Below are 20,973 nucleotides of genomic sequence, written 5' to 3' on the forward strand. Positions count from 1 at the left end.
AATGTTAAGCAAACAACGTCATATTCTGCAACCAGCATCTGAATGGCAAGATGAGAATCTCACTATGAGTAGGAAAAGGCCCACTTGCATGGATTTAGAAATTATTAATACCTCATCTCACCTCATTGATATGTAGTTTTCTATTCTCCGATGAACTGTAAACTGGATGGCGATAATTCCCAATATGAGGGGGTATCTGGCAGCTCCAGCTTGCAACTTGTTGTTTCCAGTCTCCATCTTGTCGAGCAGTCCCTATCAGCTTGTAATAAGGATCATGGGCAGTGGCTGCCTGAATACATTATCCATAGAAGTTGGCATGGGACATGCATTAACCTGCACTCTATCATCACAGCACACCTCCAACTCACTTCAAACACCGTTCACCACTTCAAATCTGCACTTTGGAGTCCACTAACACCCTTCATTGAAATCCTGCAGCCAGGCTACTTTACACAAAGGCACAAGGCACGGTGGCTCAGTGGTTAGCACTGCAGCCTCACAGCACCAGGATCCCAGGTTTGATTCCAGCCTCGGGTGCCTGTCTGTGTGGAGTTTGCACATTCTCCCCGGGTCTGCGTGGGTTTTCTCTGGGTGCTCCGGTTTCCTCCCACAGTCCAAAGATGTGCAGATCAGGTGAATTGGCCATGCTAAATTGCCCGTAGTGTTAGATGCATTAGTCAGAGGGAAATAGGTCTAGGTGGGTTACTCTTCGGAGGGTCAGTGTGGACTAGTTGGGCCGAAGGGCCTGTTTCCACACTGTAGGGAACCTAATCTATAACATGTCGATTAAACCAGTCTGTATTTGAAGGTTCCTCACTTGCTCTCTTTGCATTCACTCACTTCATGCCTTCTTAGCTGCTCACAACTTCTCTACCTTGCCTGGTTTCATCTTGCACACTATTGCATCTTCTATCCTGTCTTTCTTTTTAGCACAGACAAAGCCATGATATTTAGTGATGATCAATTGGGCAGGGGGCAGATATATTGCTGCATGGAACTGTATTCAATGTTATATATGTGCCATATACAGCAATGTACACAACCAATTCAGTGGATGCGTTTCAGCCAAATGGCCATGTCTCAAAGTCTAAAGGGGTGTAGTCCTCAATCAAGTCAAGGGAGAGGGGTTTCAGTCACACTGTCCTGGACTGAATATGACCAGACAGTGTCCGATTGAACAGAATGGGTCAGCTGCTTAGGGTTGACAAGGTCAATGGATTTGTATTAATAATGAATTTCATGAATGGCATCAAGTCAACATGAAACAAAAGAAAAATTAAATGAATGGTGATCAAGATATTTTTGACTACTGGGGATGTTTTGAAAGCCCAATGAATCAGAGACTTTGAGTAACATGGGATTTGGTAGAAAGAGAAAGGAACTGCACTATAATTGCAGGCATCATAATAGATACAGAAGATAAGATTAACTGCAAAATGAGAAATGCACAGATGGCTGAAACAGTCCAGAGTTCAAGCAAGAAGTAATAGCCTGCAGCCTGTTAATAGTGTTGAATTTGATGCAGGTGGTCGGCATTACAGATTCACTTGGATCCTATCAATACAAGTCGATTGGAAAGGTGTTCTCGGCTAGGAGATGCTTGCCTGTAATATGTAACTCTAAGTAAGCATTTATCATAATGTGAAACCATACCACACAGAACATTATAACTATTGCTATCAAACTCTGCACATGGCTTGACGGATCTCAGCTCAAATAATAAGAATAGGTATTATATAATTGGCTTAGGTGGCTTTTGGTACCTTTAGAAATTGTGCTCCAGCAAATGTTGGTTCTTTCAAAAGATGGGAATAAACTACAACATAAAAAGAATCATGGACTTCATCGAAATCATTAAGGTGGAAAAGAACATAAGCAGAGCTTAAACTACCTGGTAGATTTACCTGGGTGTTTAGTTTTCTCCATGTGCATAACACATGAATAATGCATTCCTGCCAATGCTGTTTCTACACTGAAAATGGACAACTAACCGGATTAGATAGAGTAGATTAAATTTGTGAGATTGACCTAACAAATGAAATAAAATCAGATACTGGCTGTTGACTCTGCAGCTGTACCAGAGTCTATGACTTTCCACGTGGAAATAAAGGGTGGACTTGGTGACAGGATACTGGCCTCTTTATTTAGTAAAATTTCCATTTGGGCATAATTGGTAAATTTGCCATAAACAATATAATTGGGCAGCAGTTTACATCATAATTGGTTTTGAATTCTTTTTCTGTGAAAAATATTGCTTCAGACATTGAAGAGTGGGAACTTGAAGTTTGATTAAAGCAGCTGAAAATGGATTTATCACAAAACAAAAGCAATTTAAATCAATGCTGATCCCTGAAAATAAACCAATTTTACATGATTAAAATTGCTTTTATTTTTTGTTAGATTGAAGTACAGTAGTTCCTTAGTAATCTTTAGGGGAATAAAAACGAATTCAAAATGCATCTGTTAGTGTCCTTGAATAGAACGTTCAATCTTATTGTTTCAATCTCTTTAAAGGCAGTCAAGCAAGTATGTCCAGGGAAGCTCCCAAAGGTGATTAAGGTAATCGTAGGGTAGATAGGTGGAGTGGGGGGGGGGGGGGGAGACGGGGGGGGGGGGGGGGGGGGGCATGTTAGTCTTATGGGTAGGATATGTTCCTGATGCAGTACAGAATTCTATATGCTAACACAAGATGTTACAGAACCCTCAACACTGACACTTCGACAATGACTGCTCCCTCAACAATGACCGTCCGATAGTGCCCAGTCCCTCAGCACTGACCCTCCGACAGCATCGACCCTCTGACAATATGGCGCTTCATCGGCACTGACCCTCCAACAGTGCCCAATCCCTCAGCACTAACTCTCTGGCAGTGCACACTCCCTCAACAATGACCCTCCGACAGTGCCTGCTCCCTCAGCACTGACCCTCCAACAGTGCCCGCTCCCTCAGCACTGACCCTCCGACAGTGCCCACTCCCTTAGTGCTGACCCTCCGACAATGCCCGTTCCCTCAACAAGGACCCTCAGACAATGACCGCTCCCACAACAATGACCCTCTGACAGTGCCCGCTTCCTCAACAATGACCCTCTGACAGTGCCCGCTTCCTCAACAATGACCCTCCCACAATACGGCGCTCCATCAGCACTGACCCTCCGACAGTGCCCACTCCCTCAGCACTGACCTCTCCGACTGAGCCCACTCCCTGAGCACTGACCCTCCGACAATGCCCGCTCCTACAACACTGTGCTGAATGCAATTTGTGCTTATCTTCTGCAATCCATTGCATGAAATCAGAGAAGTGTGCTTGAAAAAAACAGGGCCATCAGGCGCAAATTGCAGCCCATTAAACCTACTGTTGTTTACAACTGAAGAGCAAATGACAGAATCATGCTACAAACTACATAATTATCCAAAACAAAAATCAGTTTTTCGTTTTCACCAGCTCTTTAAGAGCTCTTTTCAACAACAGTTAACAAACTTTCTAAAATTTGGGCATTACAGAGAAACCACCATTCTCAAAGTATTTGGGTCTATTTTTAGAATGACCGTCTGGAAATGCCTTCTGACGCATCACACATTTCTCGGTATTTATGCAAGTTTTCAATATTCTTCTTCAGAATAGTTAACATGACACTATCGTTAGTCTGAATAAACTAAACCAAACTAAACTTATTAAACTGGAGATTGTCATTATTAAAATTTTGAATATTATTTATATGACTGACTGCTGTCTTCATCAATAGCTGGAGTAGAGTGCATAATTGTTAAGTATATCATAACTTAATTAAATAAGAAATAAAGGTTAGTTCATAAATATTTGCAGTTATTAAATACCACAGTCTAGAGAAATTTATGTAGGATTTCCTCATCATTGTGGGGAATGTGAGGAACTACATCAGAAGAAACCCAAATCTCCATTCTGATAACATCTGGGTTTGATGTATGATCTTATCAGCCCAACTAACAGTGACACAAAGCAGGGATCCACGCCAGCTCTCTGTATGCTGCTTCCCAACGTCTGGAACATTTTATCAAAAACATTTAACTCCATAAGAACTGCATCAGAACATTTTAGTTGCCTCAAATAGTTTACTCTACCATGAAGAGTAAAGTAGAATATGCAACAATCGTGGCCTTTACACAAACATATTCAGTACAGAGATGGCTACTTCACCCAGGTTAAAATAATTTTCACAGATTTCTGTCTTCAATTAATTACAAAGATGTATGTAATTTTTATCTTTATTTTAAAGCGGAATCTGGGGACCATCATATGACAAAGTCTTAACATGTAAATCTTAAAACCATCAACATTCTATTGATCTGTGAGGCAGAGAGTAAGGGAATGTTATTAAATATGAGATAAATTCTATCTTCCTGAATCTTTCCAGCAGAGATGATCAGACAGCAAACAGGAGCAAAATCATCCTGACGGTCACATGGCAAACTCCAATGGGCCAAATCTTCCTGTCTCTGGATCATCGGTGACCAGATAGACGATTGAGGATGCACAAGAGCAACCCCTGGAAGTCCTGATGCACAGACCAATGGGGGAATTTCCCAGGAATTTCAACCTCCTTGGCCATTCCCCTGCTCCTCATGACTCTCCTCAAAAATCTCTATCTCGGAGTTTGAGTTGAAGATTGCAGACAGTTCCATGTACTTACCTGGATAAGTACCCAGGAAATGTCAGTCATTGTAAAACCTAGTCCAGTAACTGGGTGCTACCCAACTGACCTCAGCCCCATTTCCCCGCATAATCCTGACGACCCTCTTCTGAGCCCCTGACCAGCTCCCAACCAAGCTGACTATCCATCTGAGCCAACACAACCATCTCCCTGTAACCTCCTGATGCAACTAGGCTATTTCTCCCTATCACCCCACCTGATCGGACTACCTCCCCAACCTGATAGCCCACTCATCCTCCTCACCCCACCATCCATGAACTTGCTTATCCCCCTATCTATTCACAAACATTTAAAGTTTAAAATAACTGTATGTGCGTGTGTGCGTGTGTCTTTCCCTAACTCAACTGGCTTCAATGAGTGTCTATGAAAGTTGGAATTCGAAAATTCCAGAGGGAAAATGTCCAGCAACATTGATTTGGGGGGAGTTTTCAAGTGTGGCAGTAATCTAATCAATCAATCCCTGCTGCAGTTCAGATTAGGGGTGAATGTGTCAAACTGAAGGTTTGATATCCATCAGATAAGCAGAAACTTCCTCCTGTTAGTTATTAGACAGACTGAAGACATTACATTTGGTCACTCGCATAAAGTGCTCCTTCACCACTGATTCTACCCCCTCTCCCAGGCAACTCTCTGAGACTGAACAAAGCTGCTCTGACATTTATCATATTTGAGCCCATGGGAAAGTTCTGACCATGTATCCACACTGTTATGAAGACCACCTACTTCCATCTCTGTAACACTGCCCATCGCCCTGCCTCCCTCAGCTCTTCTGCATCAGGTGCTCCCAAGTGTGGTCTTCTCTACATTGGGGAGACCGATTGTAAACTGAGGGAATGGCTCACTAAGAATCACAGCCGGGTCCACAGGGGTCAACCGGATCTCCCAGTCACCACCCATTTCAATTCCCCAACCACTCCCTTTCTGACATGACCATTCTTGGCCTCCTCCATTGCCAAAACAAACCACAGCACAAATTGGAGGAATAGCACCCCATTTCCTGCCTGGGCAGCCTACTGCCCACAGGACTCAACATTGTGTTCTCCAATTTCAAATAACCTACCTCCCCATTCCCTGACGCCCTTCCTAGCCTCTCCTTATCCCTTCCACTATTCCCTGCCACCAACCAGATTCATTCCTCCCATTGACCAACTAGGTTGTACCCTCTACCTGTCTTCACCTATCCCCACTTCACCATCCTGCCCCCACCACCCCTTTTATCTGAAACCCCCCCCCCCCCCCCCCCCCACACTCACCCCCAGTCCTGGAGAAGGGTTACACCTGAAATGTCGATTCTCCACTTCCCAATCCTGCCTGGCTTGCTGTGTTCTTCCAGGCTCCTGTGCCCTCCAGCTCTGCTGCTGAAACTCTCATCTATGCCCTTGTTACCTTCAGACTCGATTAATTCAACTCGTTTCTGGCTGGTCTCCCACATTCTACCCTCCATAAACTTCAGGTCATCCAAAACTCTATTGCCTGGTGTCTTAGCGCAAACCAGATGTTGTACATCTCTCAGCTCTGCGGTCAGTGACTGAACACTTACTCTTGGTTAAACAATACCTCAAATTTAAAATTCCCATCCTTGCTGCCAAATCCCTCCATGGCTTTGCTACACCTTATATCTACAGCTCCCTCCAGAGCCACAAACATTCTGAATTTCTATGTTCCTCTAATTCTGGTCTCTGAGCATTCCAACATTAATGCTTCCATCATTGACTAGGCGCTAATATTGGGATTCCCTCCCTACACCTCTCTACCTTATTTTCTTAACACACTTGCTTCAAACTGACATTTTTGACCAAACTTTTGTTCATCTAACCTAATATCTCCTTGGAGTCTTACTTTGTTTTATATTCTTCCTGTGGAACATTTAATTACGTGAAATGCCATTTAAAAGCAAGCTGTTAGTATTCATGTAGATAATATTGAAATATCCTTTTGTCAAAGCTTTTCATCTTGCACTCATCAGGACATTTCACAAGAAAGCCAATTCAAAGGGAAAACCAACATTTATATTGCATGCAAGAAGAGTGCTCATTGGTTGGCAAGTGGACTCTGATTGGTAGGTATAGCCATGAAGAATGCAGCAGTTAATGATGGCTTACAGTTAGCAGCCACGCTTGATTTAAATTTTAAACGTGGTAGACTGACTCTGACTGGTCAGCACAGTGCCCTGAGAAATGAACCAACAAACGGTTGTCATCTATTTTGTTGAGTTGAAACAGGAACAGTGCATATTTGTGTCTGTCTGCAAAGAATTTATGTGCTCCTCTAAATCTGGTCTCTGAGCACCCCAACTTTAATCATTCTGCCATTGGCTAGGCACTATTTCTGAGATTGTCTCAATATTGTGTCCAACACGCACAATTGTGTCGTACTGTGAACCCAACTGGTAATTTTAAATCGGTTGTAAGTGCAGGTTTTTCCACGTTCAGGATTATTCACCAAAGGTCATTTAATTGCAGATTTCATGTAATGTTAGATGTTAGTCATTGTGTAGTGAGTTACACAAGCACGGGACAGTTGGCTACAGTCAGAACCTAGTGTGTTGCAAACAGCTAAAGGGACATCTGATTTGATACAGTTTAAGTCAACGGCTGGACCAATGGTATGAGTGATGCGTGAGTTGACCAAATGCTTGGGGAGAATCTTCCCACCCTACCTCTTGCAAAAATGCCATCCCATATTCCCAATTCCTCCGCCTCCGCTGTATCTGCTCCCAGGAGGACCAGTTCCACCACAGAACACACCAGATGGCCCCCTTCTTTAGAGACTGCAATTTCCCTTCCCACGAGGTTAAAGATGCTCTCCAACGCATCTCGTCCACATCCCGCACCTCCGCCCTCAGACCCCACCCCTCCAACCGTAACAAGGACAGAACGCCCCTGGTGCTCACCTTCCACCCTACCAACCTTCACCTAAACCAAATCATCCGCCGACATTTCCGCCACCTCCAAACAGACCCCACCACCACCCCTTTCCCTCCCCACCCCTTTCCGCCTTCCGCAAAGACCGATCCCTCCTTCCTTCTTTTTCTTAGCCAAACCCTCAATTTCTTTAGTCATCCAGCATGCCCTCCACCTACCAGCCTTTCCTTTCACCCTGACAGGAATATACTGTTTCTGGATTCTAGTTATCTCATTTCTGAAGGCTTCCCGTTTTCTAGTCATCCCTTTACCTGCGAAAATCTGCCCCCAATCAGCTTTTGGAAGTTCTTGCCTAATACCGTCAAAATTGACCTTTAGAACTTCAACTTTTGGATCTGATCTATCTTTTTCCACCATTATTTTAAAATAATAGAATTATGGTCGCTGGTCCCAAAGAGCTCCCCACTGACACCTCAGTCACCTGCCCTGCCTTATTTCCCAAGAGTAGGTTAAGTTTTGCACCTTCTCGAGTAGGTACAAATCTTCAAATCTTGTGTGCCCTACGACATTAACTATATGACCTATCAAGTCAGGTTCAGTAGTACCATCAACTGGAACCATACCAACACATCCCACATTCCCCAGCCGCCTGCCATGACTTAGTTGTGGTTTATAATAAACTGGAGACTGGAAAGTAGAATGGCAAGGGAAAAAAAATGACTTGCAGTTCAAAGTTGTCCTTCAGATTTCAAAAAATTTGTCCCACTTTGACGTTTTTTTTTGTCTCCCCTTCTCATATGTGTTTCCTTGGCTCAGCATCAAGTTTTGTCCAATTTTCTGTGAAGTACCCTCGACCATTTTTCTTCATGAAATGTTCCCAACAGATGTGGCAGCAGGAAGCTGCTGACAGAGACAGCTGGTACACAAGAACCAGAAAAGCAACCGACAAGCTCGAAACAGATGCAAGGCTGCTGAACCAAGGTGCAGACAATGGAATGCTCATCTTCGAGTACCTTCAAACTAGGATTTCTCATGCCCCAACTGCTCAGGAATTGGCAGCAGCTTAATCATATAGAGTACTTAACATAATGAAGCATCCAAAGATGCATTACAGGGTAATTATAAAATGATGTAGAAGATGGAGTCTAGAAGGAATGGGGAGGTCAGTTGACAAAGCTTAGATAGAGAGGTAGGTATTAGAGTGCCTTGAAAAGGATGTTACAATCCCGGTACACAGCAATAATTGCTTTAAAAGGGGATGGCTCAGTGGTCAGCACTGCTGCCTCACAGCGCCAGAGACCCAGGTTCAATTCCAGCCTTGGGTGATTGTACACCAATCCAGACAGACAGTCGCCCCATGCTTTCCTGGGCTTCCTCCCACAGTCCAAAGATGAGCAGGTTAGGTGGATTGGCCAAGCTAATTTGCCTATAGTGTTCAGGGATATGCAAGCTAGGTGGGTTCACCATGGGAAATGCATGGTTACAGGGATTGGGGTTGCGATACTCTGCAGTAGGTTCAGTGTGGACATGATTGGCTGAATGGCCAACTTCTACACTGTAGGGATTCTAGGAATCAATAGAAATAACCAGAAGGCAACCGTTCACCTTTTAAGACTTTTACTGAACAAACTAAAATCAACAGACTGAAAACATTGACTAAACCTGACTTAACAGGCAACCAAGACATCAAACTAAGTACTTTTCCATTATGCAGTCATAGAGCATTATAGCATAGAAACAGATCCTTCAAACCAACTCACTCATTCCAACCAGGTTTCTCAAACTAAAAACTAGTAACATTTTCCTGCTTTTGGTCCATATCCTTCCCTTTTTATGTACCTATCCAAATGTCTTTTAAATGTTGTGATGGTATCTGCATCCACCACTTCTGGCAGTTCATTCCACATACCACCTGCCCTCTGTGTGAAAAAGTTCCCCTCAGGTTCGTTTTAAATCTTTTCCCTCCCACTTTAAAACTATATCCTCTAGTTTTGAATTCCTAATAAACAGAACCAAAATAAGTCTGACATTTTTACTTTACACCACATCTCTTGCAGATACATAATTTTCGTCTTTCTGGTTTTCCACAAATTTCACTTCTCCCTGCAACATTGGGCCAAATCTTCTGATATTGTTTGAAAAAAATCAATGCTCACCACCTCAATATTCTGGAACTGACTGTACCAGTAAGGCCCAGTGGTACATGTTTGTTAAATACATGTTTGTTAAATCTCCGAAAATTCTAACAGCTTCACTCTCTTTTCATTGAAGAACCAGCTCTCAGTGTTGTGATTGCCTTTGTCAGTTTGATTTTCTCAGTATATATTTCTATTTATTTGTTAATATCCTTCAATATTCCATTTCACTGTACTGATAAGATGGTTAGAAGATAATAGAGCTGAGACTCATTTTTTGTGTAAAGTTCTTTAGGGTTGTAGGGTTGTTTCTATAACTTTTGCTACTGTGGAATAGATGCTATTACAAATGGAGTTCTGGCTTATCTGGTGCACTATTGAAGCTTCTGTATGATTTGAGTCATTATAATAAGCTTAATAAGCAGTTTTAGCCTGAATCATATGACTTGACTTTTTTTTTTGCCATTTTTGTATTTCCACTTAAGGATAATGGCAGCAAATTTGAAAATGGCTAGGTCCTACACACAGCAATTAGATAATACCCAGCTATTCTGTGTTCTAAGTGATGATTAGGCACTCCCAGTAACCTGCAAAGGGCTGGCTTGCTCTTTTTTCAAATAGTACCACAGAATCTTAGATGTACATCACCGAAGGCAGATGAACTTTCAGTTTAACATCTCATTAATAAAGAGGCACCTCTGACAGCACTTTATTGGATTATGTGTTGACATTCTGGACTAGTGAGACAAAGCTGACATCATTAAGCTAAAATGCTAGTGATCTTGGCCCGTGTGAGTGTGTCAAATAGCAAAGTCAGCCACTGCATCTGTTAGAGAGCATAAATTGTCACAGTGAACAGTAATAACAGCTTTACTACAACTATCTCCTTCTCTTTCCCAGAAACTAGTTAACTCAATAAGTCTTGGTCAAAAGGAAAACTATCCTATTAAATCACACAATGAAGGGCTTTTGCCCGAAACGTCGTTTTGGTGCTCGTTGGATGCTGCCTGAACTGCTGTGCTCTTCCATCACCACTAATCCAGTATTTGCTTTCCAGCATCTACAGTCATTGTTTTTACCTCTATTAAATCACACATGCTAGTAATGGCCTTGAGACCCAATTCCACAATTCCTAAAATTATTTTGAGACTAGAGGATGAAATTTGGATTAAGGGTATCATAAACGCAACAGAGGTCAGCTCCAACAGAAAAATGTTTCCATGTGTTAAAGAATTATGTCCAGCTTTAACCCAACTCTACAGTGTAGCCAAATCCCACTGCATCAATGTGAGATTTCCATTTCTCACGTGACATTTTGATTCTAAAGTCAAATTATGGGAAACATTGACCAGCATATTAGCATTTGTAAAGCATTGGCTTGAAGGAAGCAGAAGGAATAGAAAGACATTCTATTTAAACAGAGAGAGAGATTGCAGAAATCTGGGACACAAAATGATCAGGGGGTCCAGGTACATGAATCACATGACATTCATTTGCAGGTGCAGCAAGTGATTATGAAAGCAAATGAAGTATTACTATTTGCTACAGTTTTAGTTTCTTTCTTTGGTTTGGGATATAAGTGTGCTGAAAATGGTTCAGCGAATGTTCAATAATCTGATTCCAGAGATGACAAAGTCATTTTATGGAGGAAAGTTTTGACCAGATGGGCCTGTATCCTTTGAAGTTTAGAAGAATTAGAGTTGATCTTATTGAGACAGACAAGATTTTGTGGGAATTTGACAGGATGCATACTCCAAGGAGGATGATTTCCCGGTGGAGAGATTAGAACTAACAGATGCAATTTAAAATTATGGGTCTTCCATTTAAGACACAGATGAGGAGAAATAGTTTTCTTTCAGAGGATTGGGAGTTTTAACAGAGCAGTGGCGGCCGAGTCATTGAATTCTTTTAAAGTTGAGGTATGAGAGATTCACAACGAACAAGGGAATTAAAGATTGATGGAGTAGATGGGAATGTGAAGTGGGGTCTTATCAAGCTGTTGAGCAATTGGGAGTGGAATGGCCTACTCTTAATTCATGTTTTCATATATTTGCACATTTATGTTTAGTCTGACACAAAGTCTCAGATAAGTCACCACCAATTTTACAATTAGAGTTCCTTTCAGCCGTTAATTGGGAGGAATTTACTCCTGTATCTGCCAAAGCAGTTCTTTCATATTTTGTCTTATGTAATCACTTATTCTTGTAACTTGTTAGACTACTATTGCTGAACAATATTAAAATTATCAATATATCTTCAATGATTACTATAAATTAAAGACAACTGGCAAAAATAATAAGAATAGAAATTGCTGGAGAAACTCTACAGTTCTGGCATCAGCTATGGTGAGAAAACAGTAAATGTTTCAAGTCCAGTGACCCTTCCTCAAACCCTGAGGGACACTGGACTCAAAACATTACCTCTGATTTCTCTCTACAGATGCTGCCAGACCTGCTGAGTTTCTCCGGCAATTTATGTTTTTGTTTCAGATTTTCAGCATCCAAAGTTCTTTTGGATTTTTTTTACACATAGGCAAAAATAATATCACAAGTCTTTCTAAGACCCTTTCTATTGCACTACTTATTGCAGATCGAACATTTTCTGGAAGAAACGGACAGCATGTCTGTGTAGAGTAGATCAGCAAGTCTATTTCTGCAAATCTTTGTTGCGGATACTTGGAATAACGTTTCTTTAGGAGACAATTCTTCAAAAATAAAATCCTCAGTACATATATTCTTCCTAAATATTAATAAATTGGATGGGATATCTGAATGCCCAGTGTGAAGTCAAACAAAAATAAAACCATGGTTAAATCATCTTACAACAGACAGCAATTTCGCAATGATTATTGTAACATTTTTCTTCTGATCTAAGCTGATACTATGAGCCAAGTAGTTTAAATCTCAAGATTAAACCCTGATAAGCAGAATCATTTTAACAAACCCACAGGAGAAGACATTTTTCTGCTTTTTCTCAGGGTAGAAATCAGAGAAAATTCCACTACGTCTTAACCTCAGCAATTGGAAGCAGTCATAGTTGAGCAGTGACGGCCATTTGAAAAGGTTGGAGAAATTCTAGAGGGGAAAGAAAAGGGCGAATTCGCTAAAATTATCTTATTCATATTTTTCCTTTGGAAAGTTTGAACAATATTATTCCAGTAATCCGTGTGTCACTGATTACATTCCTAAATGAGTGTTAACTCAAAAGGAAAAAAAATCACTGCCATGGTGACTTTGCACATAAAAGACTACTGTATCATAAATCATTGAATAAAGAACAGAGTTTAATCAGCTTCAGTTTCCCCAAAGAAATAAAATACTTATCCCATGAGAATTGCAGCAGCATGTCAATCCAATAATAATATGCTTCAATTGCCTAAAAATAAACAATTGTCTTTTACCTTTCGCGCTCTGGTTATGATTTATATTAAACATGACCATTTCCCAAATGGTCTTTTGTATTCAGCACACGAAACTGCATTTTTTTTTAAAAAGTTCCTTTTATTGTCCTCTTTTCTCATTTGTAAATCTTAACTCTGGACTTCAGAATATGGATTTTAAAGATGTTCGCCCTTTAAATACTTAAGGCATTAAAAGCAACAGATGACACAGAGGCCAAACAAATTAATCAAATTTTACATCATAATGTTTGTTGTTATTACATCATGTTAGAAGTTGAAAACTTTATGCAATTATTAAAAAGTGCAATTCTCTTGCAGTTACACTAATTCTGGACTTCACATCTCCCAAAAGAACAAGATTCTAGTAACAGCTGATGCCATCCCCGAGTCTTGCAAGAGATCATACCCCTGGTGAGCAGTGGAGTTTGCTGTAATTTTTAATATCAGTGGACTATTTTGAAATTTCATTTTATAAACTTCAAATGGTTCAAAAATGTAATCTGTCTCAGTGACACACAGAACTGAAAAGCTTTTTTTCCCTTCCTTTCTGAGGGCATTCACAAGACACCGCACCTCCAATTCAACTCTTACCTTTTTTCTTTCAGTCATCCTCTGCTATTCAGAAATTTAAAACACTGGGCATGATGTACATGCTTATCAATGTGGCTTTCTACCTTTCCTAAACTATCCATTCTCCACGCCCTGCATTGTGGGTCATGCTATTTGTCCAGAATTTTGACATGATATTTTTGGTAAAAATGTCTCTTTTCATTAGAATGAGTTTACTACTGACTCTGGAGCAAACATTACTTTTCACATCCAAAATATTGCAACTAAGTATATAGGTAGCTGTTCCAAAATTAAACTTCCTGCTTGCTGTGGAATAACATTCACTAAGCTTTGAAAGGTTTATAAATAAAGGTGTCTGCAATTTTCAAAAAAAGATTTAGAAGACATTTTGGTCTTAACTCTTTAGTAATGAAAATGCTAGTGGGAGGATTAAATTACCACAAAACGGGATTGAAAGTTTCAGTAAAAGGTTCTGACAACCAGTCTCTCCTTACCATTTGCATTCTTGCCGCAGATGAGATGTTCGTAAGGCTGCAGGACTCCCCAGAGTTCTGCATCATTGTTGATGCACAGCTCCAACATTTCCATCGAAAGCTCTTGTCTGCCGTCATGCATGGCTCCCCCTCCTCCTTCTGAACCATGTCCTGCTGCTACCCTGATCCCAATCTCCTCCAACAGACTCTCCATGCAAGCGGCCAAAGAGATCGCAGCATATTCATGAATACGCACGGAAACTCTTGTGTCCACCATCCATCTAAAGAAGCGCCCCACCGAGAAAGTAAGGCCACACCTAAAAGTATTAAAAGCAGAGATGTGAAGAGATTTAACAAATCAAAGATGAACCAGTGCAAATCAATATTAAGATGGTCTAAGCATAAATTCTAGGAACTTGCCTATTACATTTCCCTGAAATATGCATCTGGGATTTTATTAGATTCTCCAGTTCATAGTGGAATTTGGGCACTAATAACAATAGCAAAGCTAAATATTTAAAGCTAGAGGCCGCTCGGCAAGATAAATTCTAATATCCTTTGATCAGTAGGAATTAAGCTTATCGACATTTCAGGCACAAGCCCTGATTCTGATGAAGGGCATTTGCCCGAAATGTTGATTTTCTTGCTCCTCGGATGCTGTCTGACCTGCTGTGCTTTTCCAACATCACTCTAATCTTGACTCTAATCTCTGGCACCTGCATTATTCACTGTCACCTAGGAGTTACGCTTATATCTGGTCCATACTAGTTAGAGATTCCCTCCTCTGTGGTAGATCAACACCATCTAAATACCATCCTTGCAGGGAGCAATTCAGCAGCAAGATCCTGCTTATGATTCAGCACTAAACTGGCAAATCGACAAAAATGACCAGCCTTGGAAAATTTCAAATCAGAGGCCAGGGGAGTTAAAGTCAAATGTTTAAGAGAATCATCGCATTGCTTTTGAGTTATTCCATACTTGGGATCATAACATATAATGCAAAAAAAGTAGGGTTATTCCTGCTTACTCATTTTGATGAGCAAAAATAAATTCCAGGTAAAACAAGCTTAAAAGGGAATAAGTATCTGAAGTCAAAATGAGGCTCAGACAAAAATGAACTGAAAGACAACTAATTTGTAACTTAAAGTTGCATACCCACTTTTGTCCCATATCCCTTAACATTAGAACAACAACATCCTACCAAGCTCAGGTTTAAATTGGCAATTGTACTGCTATCAATTGCCAACTGTGAAAGAATATTCCAAACTACTATCACCTTGTGTGTAGAAACGTTTCATAACTTCACATTTAAAAGATCTAGCTTTTAAGTTTTTGACTCTGACCTCTAGACATTGTTTCTGCTTGTTGAGGAGACTATTCCCTCTTACTATCTTGTCTGTTTCATTATGATCGTGAAAGTTATTACCAAATACATGGAATGCAATATTAGTTGGGAAATCATTTTGACTACGTTCAGTACCCATTCAAAACATTTTATTGATGCATGTTCATGACCATCTCACCCACCAAGTTTTTTGGACCTCCACTGTTACTTTTTTTTTATTGTTACTTGTTGTTTAAGATGCAATTAGGTGATATTTAATTAAGATGACTTGGACAATGAGAGACTACAGAAAATTTGAGACTTGATTTCATCCTATCCTATTTTGGAAAATGTAGTGGCAGCAATAATTGTGCCATAATATCTAAACAAACCAATTTTCCCTCTCCCACACAGTTTTGAATTTGATACTGATACAGAGGATTTCAGGAATTTATATTGTCCCTGTGTCTGTGTGGGTTTCCTCCAGGAGCTCTGGTTTCCTCCCACAATCCAAAGATGTGCAGGTTAGGTGAATTGGCCATACCAAATTGCCTATAGTGTTCTGGGATATGAGAGTTAGGGACATTAGTTAGGGGTAAATATAAAGTAATAGGGTAGGGGAATTGATCTGGGTGGGTTACTCTTCAGAGAGTCGATGGCACTTGTTAGGCCAAATGGCCTGTTTGCCCACTGTAGGGATTCTATGATGATCCTATGATAATCTTTCAGAGGTGGAGCACAAAAGGTAACAAATCTTTGGAAATATCATTAATTTTCAAAGTCACTGTTTTGTGCAGAAACCTACTGGAGTTCTGATATTAAATTTTCCAAATTCTGCTACATTGTTATGACACTACAATACTTGAAATATGATCTATAAATGAAAATTCACCCAAAAATATATTTGGCACAGGTAAGGGTGGGTATTTCGTTAACACAAGACCATTTATCAGTTTCGTTAATTGTCAAACATCACAACTGACAGACATAATTATAGTAATTTTTCATTGAATCACAAATTGTGGCATTGCTTAATATTGAAGTTATTGTTTATAGTGGAAAACTGAAATTACAAAAATATCATGTGCAGCTAAACTTTATTTTTGTTATTTCCATTATGAATAATATCTTTGTCTAGGTTTAAAGGACATCAAAAATATCTGCAGATATTGGATTAATTTGATACATCCATCAGTCTCTGTTAATTTCTAAACTTCATAAGGAAAGAAGTTAGAACATAGAACAGCACAAGACAGGTCCTTCAGCTCTTGATGTTGTGCCGACCTTTTATCCTACTCTAAGATCAGAATAACCTACATACTCTTCATTGTACTATCATCCATGTGCCTATTCAAGAGCTATTTAAAATGTCCCTAATGTATTTGACTCTACTACCACTGCTGGCAGTGTATTCCACGCACCCATCACTCTCTGTGTAAAGAACTACCTCTGACATCTCCCCTTCCTCCAATCACCTTAAAATTATGCCCCCTCATGATAGGCATTTCTACCATGGGAAAAAGTCTCTGGCTATCCACCCTCTCATCATTTTTTACACCTCTATCAAGTCACCTCTCATCCTTCTTCACTCCAATGAGAAACGCCCTAGTTCCCTCAATCTTTCTTCATAAGATATGTCCTCCAGTCCAGGCAGCATCCTGGTAAGTCTCTCTAAATCTTCCACATCTTTCCTATAATGAGGTGACCAGAGCTGAACACAATATTCCAAGAGTTGTTTAGTGTTGCCTCAGCACTTCACTATTTCAATCCTAATGACCAATACATAATGGGATCACAGCAGTTTCTTAAAGTTAATATCAGTCATCTGGTGATTTTCTGTGCATTGCAGCTCATTCTCCCAAGTCTAGCAGCTTATCTCCAATCTAGTGACTATGCTCTGTATAAAATTGACAAAAATGTTATGCAAGACTATTACTTAGGATTTAACTGTCACACTTTCAGATCAGTCTGTTAGAAAGTACTGAAGTATAAAAACTTTTAATTTATTAATCATATAGGATAATAATAACAAACCAATTAACCAAAGGAGAATATTGTTGGCAAACTATAGCTCAAGGAATACAGAGAATGTAACTTCAAAGCTGCAGTTTTCATTGCTTAACCAACTATTTTGGTATATATGTTTGCAAAAGAAATCATATGTTGTAGAAAACATTTCTAGGCTCTTTAACTATTAGAGAAATTGAGCATTAACTCCTTGACTAAACAGCAGCCATCAAGGTCAGAAAAACATCCTTGCTTGCATTTATCTGATTTTGTCTCCCTTTTCTACAACTGTCATTACCAATTTACTGGAGTGAAGTTATCAAACTAACTAGAATTTGAACAGAATTATATGAAATTGTCATGCTGCTGATATATGTCCCTGAAGAATTGAATGAATGCTACTCAATTATTTTCAGATCATCACACATAGCAGAGAAGGCTTCCACCCAAGGATGTATCCAAGTGCAGATTTCTGTTTGATTGAATAGCATACGTCCAAAACAACACCCTCCTTGAACAATTAACATATGTAAAATTGATTTGTACTTCAGTCATAAGATAACATTCGAACAACTTTAATATGAGTTTATTAAATAAAAAAGGCCACCTACAAAGCAGGAATATTCACATGGAGAAAAATTGAACAATTTTTACATCAGGCTTTCAGTGTCAGGTTCCAGCTGCACTAGATCAGGTAGACTAGACAAAAAAAATGGACAATTCACTCTACGCTCTTAAATAAATCAGGAAAGCAATCTCTGTGCATCACTGCAAAGTTGGTACAGCAACTCTGGCTGAAATATATCTTTTGCAAAGATGATCTGGAGAGAAATGCAATAGTTTTTTGTCAGGGTTCATCCCAAACAGTTACATAATGCAGAACTCTGGGCTCTATAAGCTGTTCACCGAGCAAACGTTAACTGCTGCTGGAGGACCACCATGGCAGCGAATGGCACTCTGATGTGCCCAAAGCTTACTGATCTTCCAGCATAAGCTGTCCTCAATCTAGTGCCGCAGAGTGGTGCATGCCAAGGTCCAGGACTACTTACCAAGGAGCACACTAAAGTTCGGGCAAGTGTTGTAAAGTTGCAACGAGGAAAGGCCACTAAGGTATTTCTGTGCACCATGGGGATGGTAACTATGATAACATTCTTGGAGCTGTAGAACCTATTCAGAGAGGTTAGACACACAGCTGAAGCTGGTGCGACTTGAACTAGGGTCTCCTAGACCAGAGGAAGGGACACTATTATTGTGTCACACAAGATTCCCCCACCCCATTTGGGCTTACCCTAGTCGTTGAATGCATGTAGCAATGTTATGGTATTGCAATGAGATTGAGGCATCCAAACGTGCAACACACTCAATGAAGAAAAGTTGCAATATCCGAGTAAAAACCAAAACAACTGCGGATGCTGTAAATCAGAAACGAAAAACAGAAATTCCGAGGAAGAGTCACTGGACCCGAAACGTTCACATTGATTTCTCTCCACAGTTGCTGCCAGACCTGCTGAGCTTTTTCAGCAATTTACGTTTTTGTTTCCAATTCCAAATGCGCTTGTAAATGGGTTTTTTTTGCCCATGAATAAAAGTTACATTTTCCCCCAAACAAATCAGCGCAACATTTTCATTTTGCCCACCCACCTTTCTTATGGCGTCTGTGCACATTCAGTGGGGAAATCCTCAGAAACTAAACCCAACTCAATTTGACTCAAAGCTTTGCAAACGGGGGGGGAAAGAGAGAAGTAAGGTACAGAGTGACTATTTTAGAGCCGGGCTCTGTTCATTGCACGTTTTTTTTTAAAACAAGAACGAAACAAAACTGCAGGGGGTACCTGGAACTCTTGCTTTTCCGCAGCCGGTCCCCAGCGCTCATGTTGTACAGGGACAGGGCTTTGACTGAAGCGGAGACACAGCTCTCGGACAGGGACCAGGACAGGACGAGCCGGATGGCACTGTGGATCTCGAACCTGGTGCATTTGCAGTGGACGACGCTGAGCCTCTGAGCTTCCCTGGTGACCCGGAGCAGAGCCCTCCGGAGCAGCATGGACAGGCGCCTCACCGCTTCCTGCGAGAAGAGTTTGCCAGCCTCCCCGGCGGCTCGCCCTTTCCGCAGCAGCCTGCCCACGTCCTCCTCGGTCCAGGGGAACTCCTCGAGCTCCGGGAGCCGGGGGCATTTGAAGAAGATGTCGCCGAGTTCCGGCTCCTCGGGCAACACCGTGTTGACAGTGTCCCAGCTGTTGTTGCGGCTGTTCATGGAGCCGGACAGGTACCACCAGTTCCCCCGGTGAGCTGACTGCAGGGCCTGCGAGTTGGATCTGGAAGAGGAGAGGCTGAGCGACCTGCAGGAATCCCCTGCTCCATAACCCGAGTCCAGAGTCAGATCTTCAAGCGTCTTCAGGGTCGGGTTGTACAATCCGGCCATTGTGCAGCTTTGGAAATGTTTGCTCAATTCCTGGCCAATTCCGCTGCGATCGGGGTCGCTCTCCAACTCTCTCTTTTCTATTTTCCCTACGACATAAAAGCGCTGTTTTTTTTTCTCTCCTCTTTTATTTTGTTAACTCCCCTGTGTGAGGAGGATACAGGCCGCTTCAAGTTCTGCAGCGAATCTTCCTGCTTTTTTTTGTTTAAAACAAGATTTTCTTTCCCACAAAGGTATCCAATTCAAAGCTTCTCCGACCGAACTTTTTTTTCCCTCAAAAACCAAACTTTTTAAAACTCCCGTCCTTCACTTCAATATCAGAGGGAAGGCAGAACTATCCCCCAAGTTATCTGGGAATGTCTTTTATTTTTTTTAAAAATAACACCACTGCAATTGTAAAACTCCTGTCCAAAAACACTTCAAGCGTAGAGACTGAACACCACTGTCCAGACAACCTCAGGACTCCCTATCCATTGATTGTTCACCTTCATTCTCCTGTTCTGCCCAATTTTTCTATTTGACGCCGGCTCCGCCCCGCCCGGGTGCCTGTCAATCCCACCCAAATCCAATCGCATTCGACAATGCAAATTTAATTTCGGGGCTTCACCAATCGCAGGGCGGCGAAGGACACAGACGGCGGAGCCAACCCGTCCAAATGGATCACAGGATAAAGTCTGGAGGATTTCTGATGGATCTTCGTAGATAGCCCATCCTCACACTGACCCTGGTCTCTGCAGATTCCAGTTAATCCCAGTGTGATACAGGTCCCTGCAGATTCCGGTCAATCCCATTGTGATCCAGGTCCCTGAAGATTCTGGTCCATCCCAGTGTGATACAAATCCCTGCAGATTCCAGTCAATCCCAGTGTGATAATACATGTCCCTGCACATTCCGGTCAATCCCGCTGTAATCCTGGCCCCTGCAGATTCTGGTCAATCCCAGTGTGATACAGGTCCCTGAAGATTCTGGTCAATCCTAGTGTGATACAAGTCCCTGCAGATTCCAGTCAATCCCAATGTGATACATGTCCCTGCAAATTCCAGTCAATCCCAGTGTGATATAAATCCCTGCAGATTCCAGTCAATCCCAGTGT

General features: G+C 41.2%; 1 protein-coding gene across 1 annotated transcript in view; it reads right to left on the minus strand.

Annotated features, from left to right (window-relative positions):
- Nucleotides 1-20,386, minus strand: part of abtb2b (ankyrin repeat and BTB (POZ) domain containing 2b) — a 220,103-nt gene extending 199,717 nt beyond the window's left edge. The window contains exons 1-2 of the mRNA XM_072592641.1: nucleotides 19,294-20,386; nucleotides 14,152-14,447 (exon numbers count right to left, since the gene is read on the minus strand). Of these exons, the coding sequence (XP_072448742.1) occupies nucleotides 14,152-14,447; nucleotides 19,294-19,883 (886 nt within the window). The 5' untranslated portion in view covers nucleotides 19,884-20,386. The remainder of the gene's footprint in view (nucleotides 1-14,151; nucleotides 14,448-19,293) is intronic.
- Between the last annotated feature and the right edge of the window lie 587 nt (nucleotides 20,387-20,973).

Source organism: Chiloscyllium punctatum, chromosome 22 (assembly GCF_047496795.1).
Source record: "Chiloscyllium punctatum isolate Juve2018m chromosome 22, sChiPun1.3, whole genome shotgun sequence".
NCBI classification, from domain to species: Eukaryota; Metazoa; Chordata; class Chondrichthyes; order Orectolobiformes; family Hemiscylliidae; genus Chiloscyllium; species Chiloscyllium punctatum.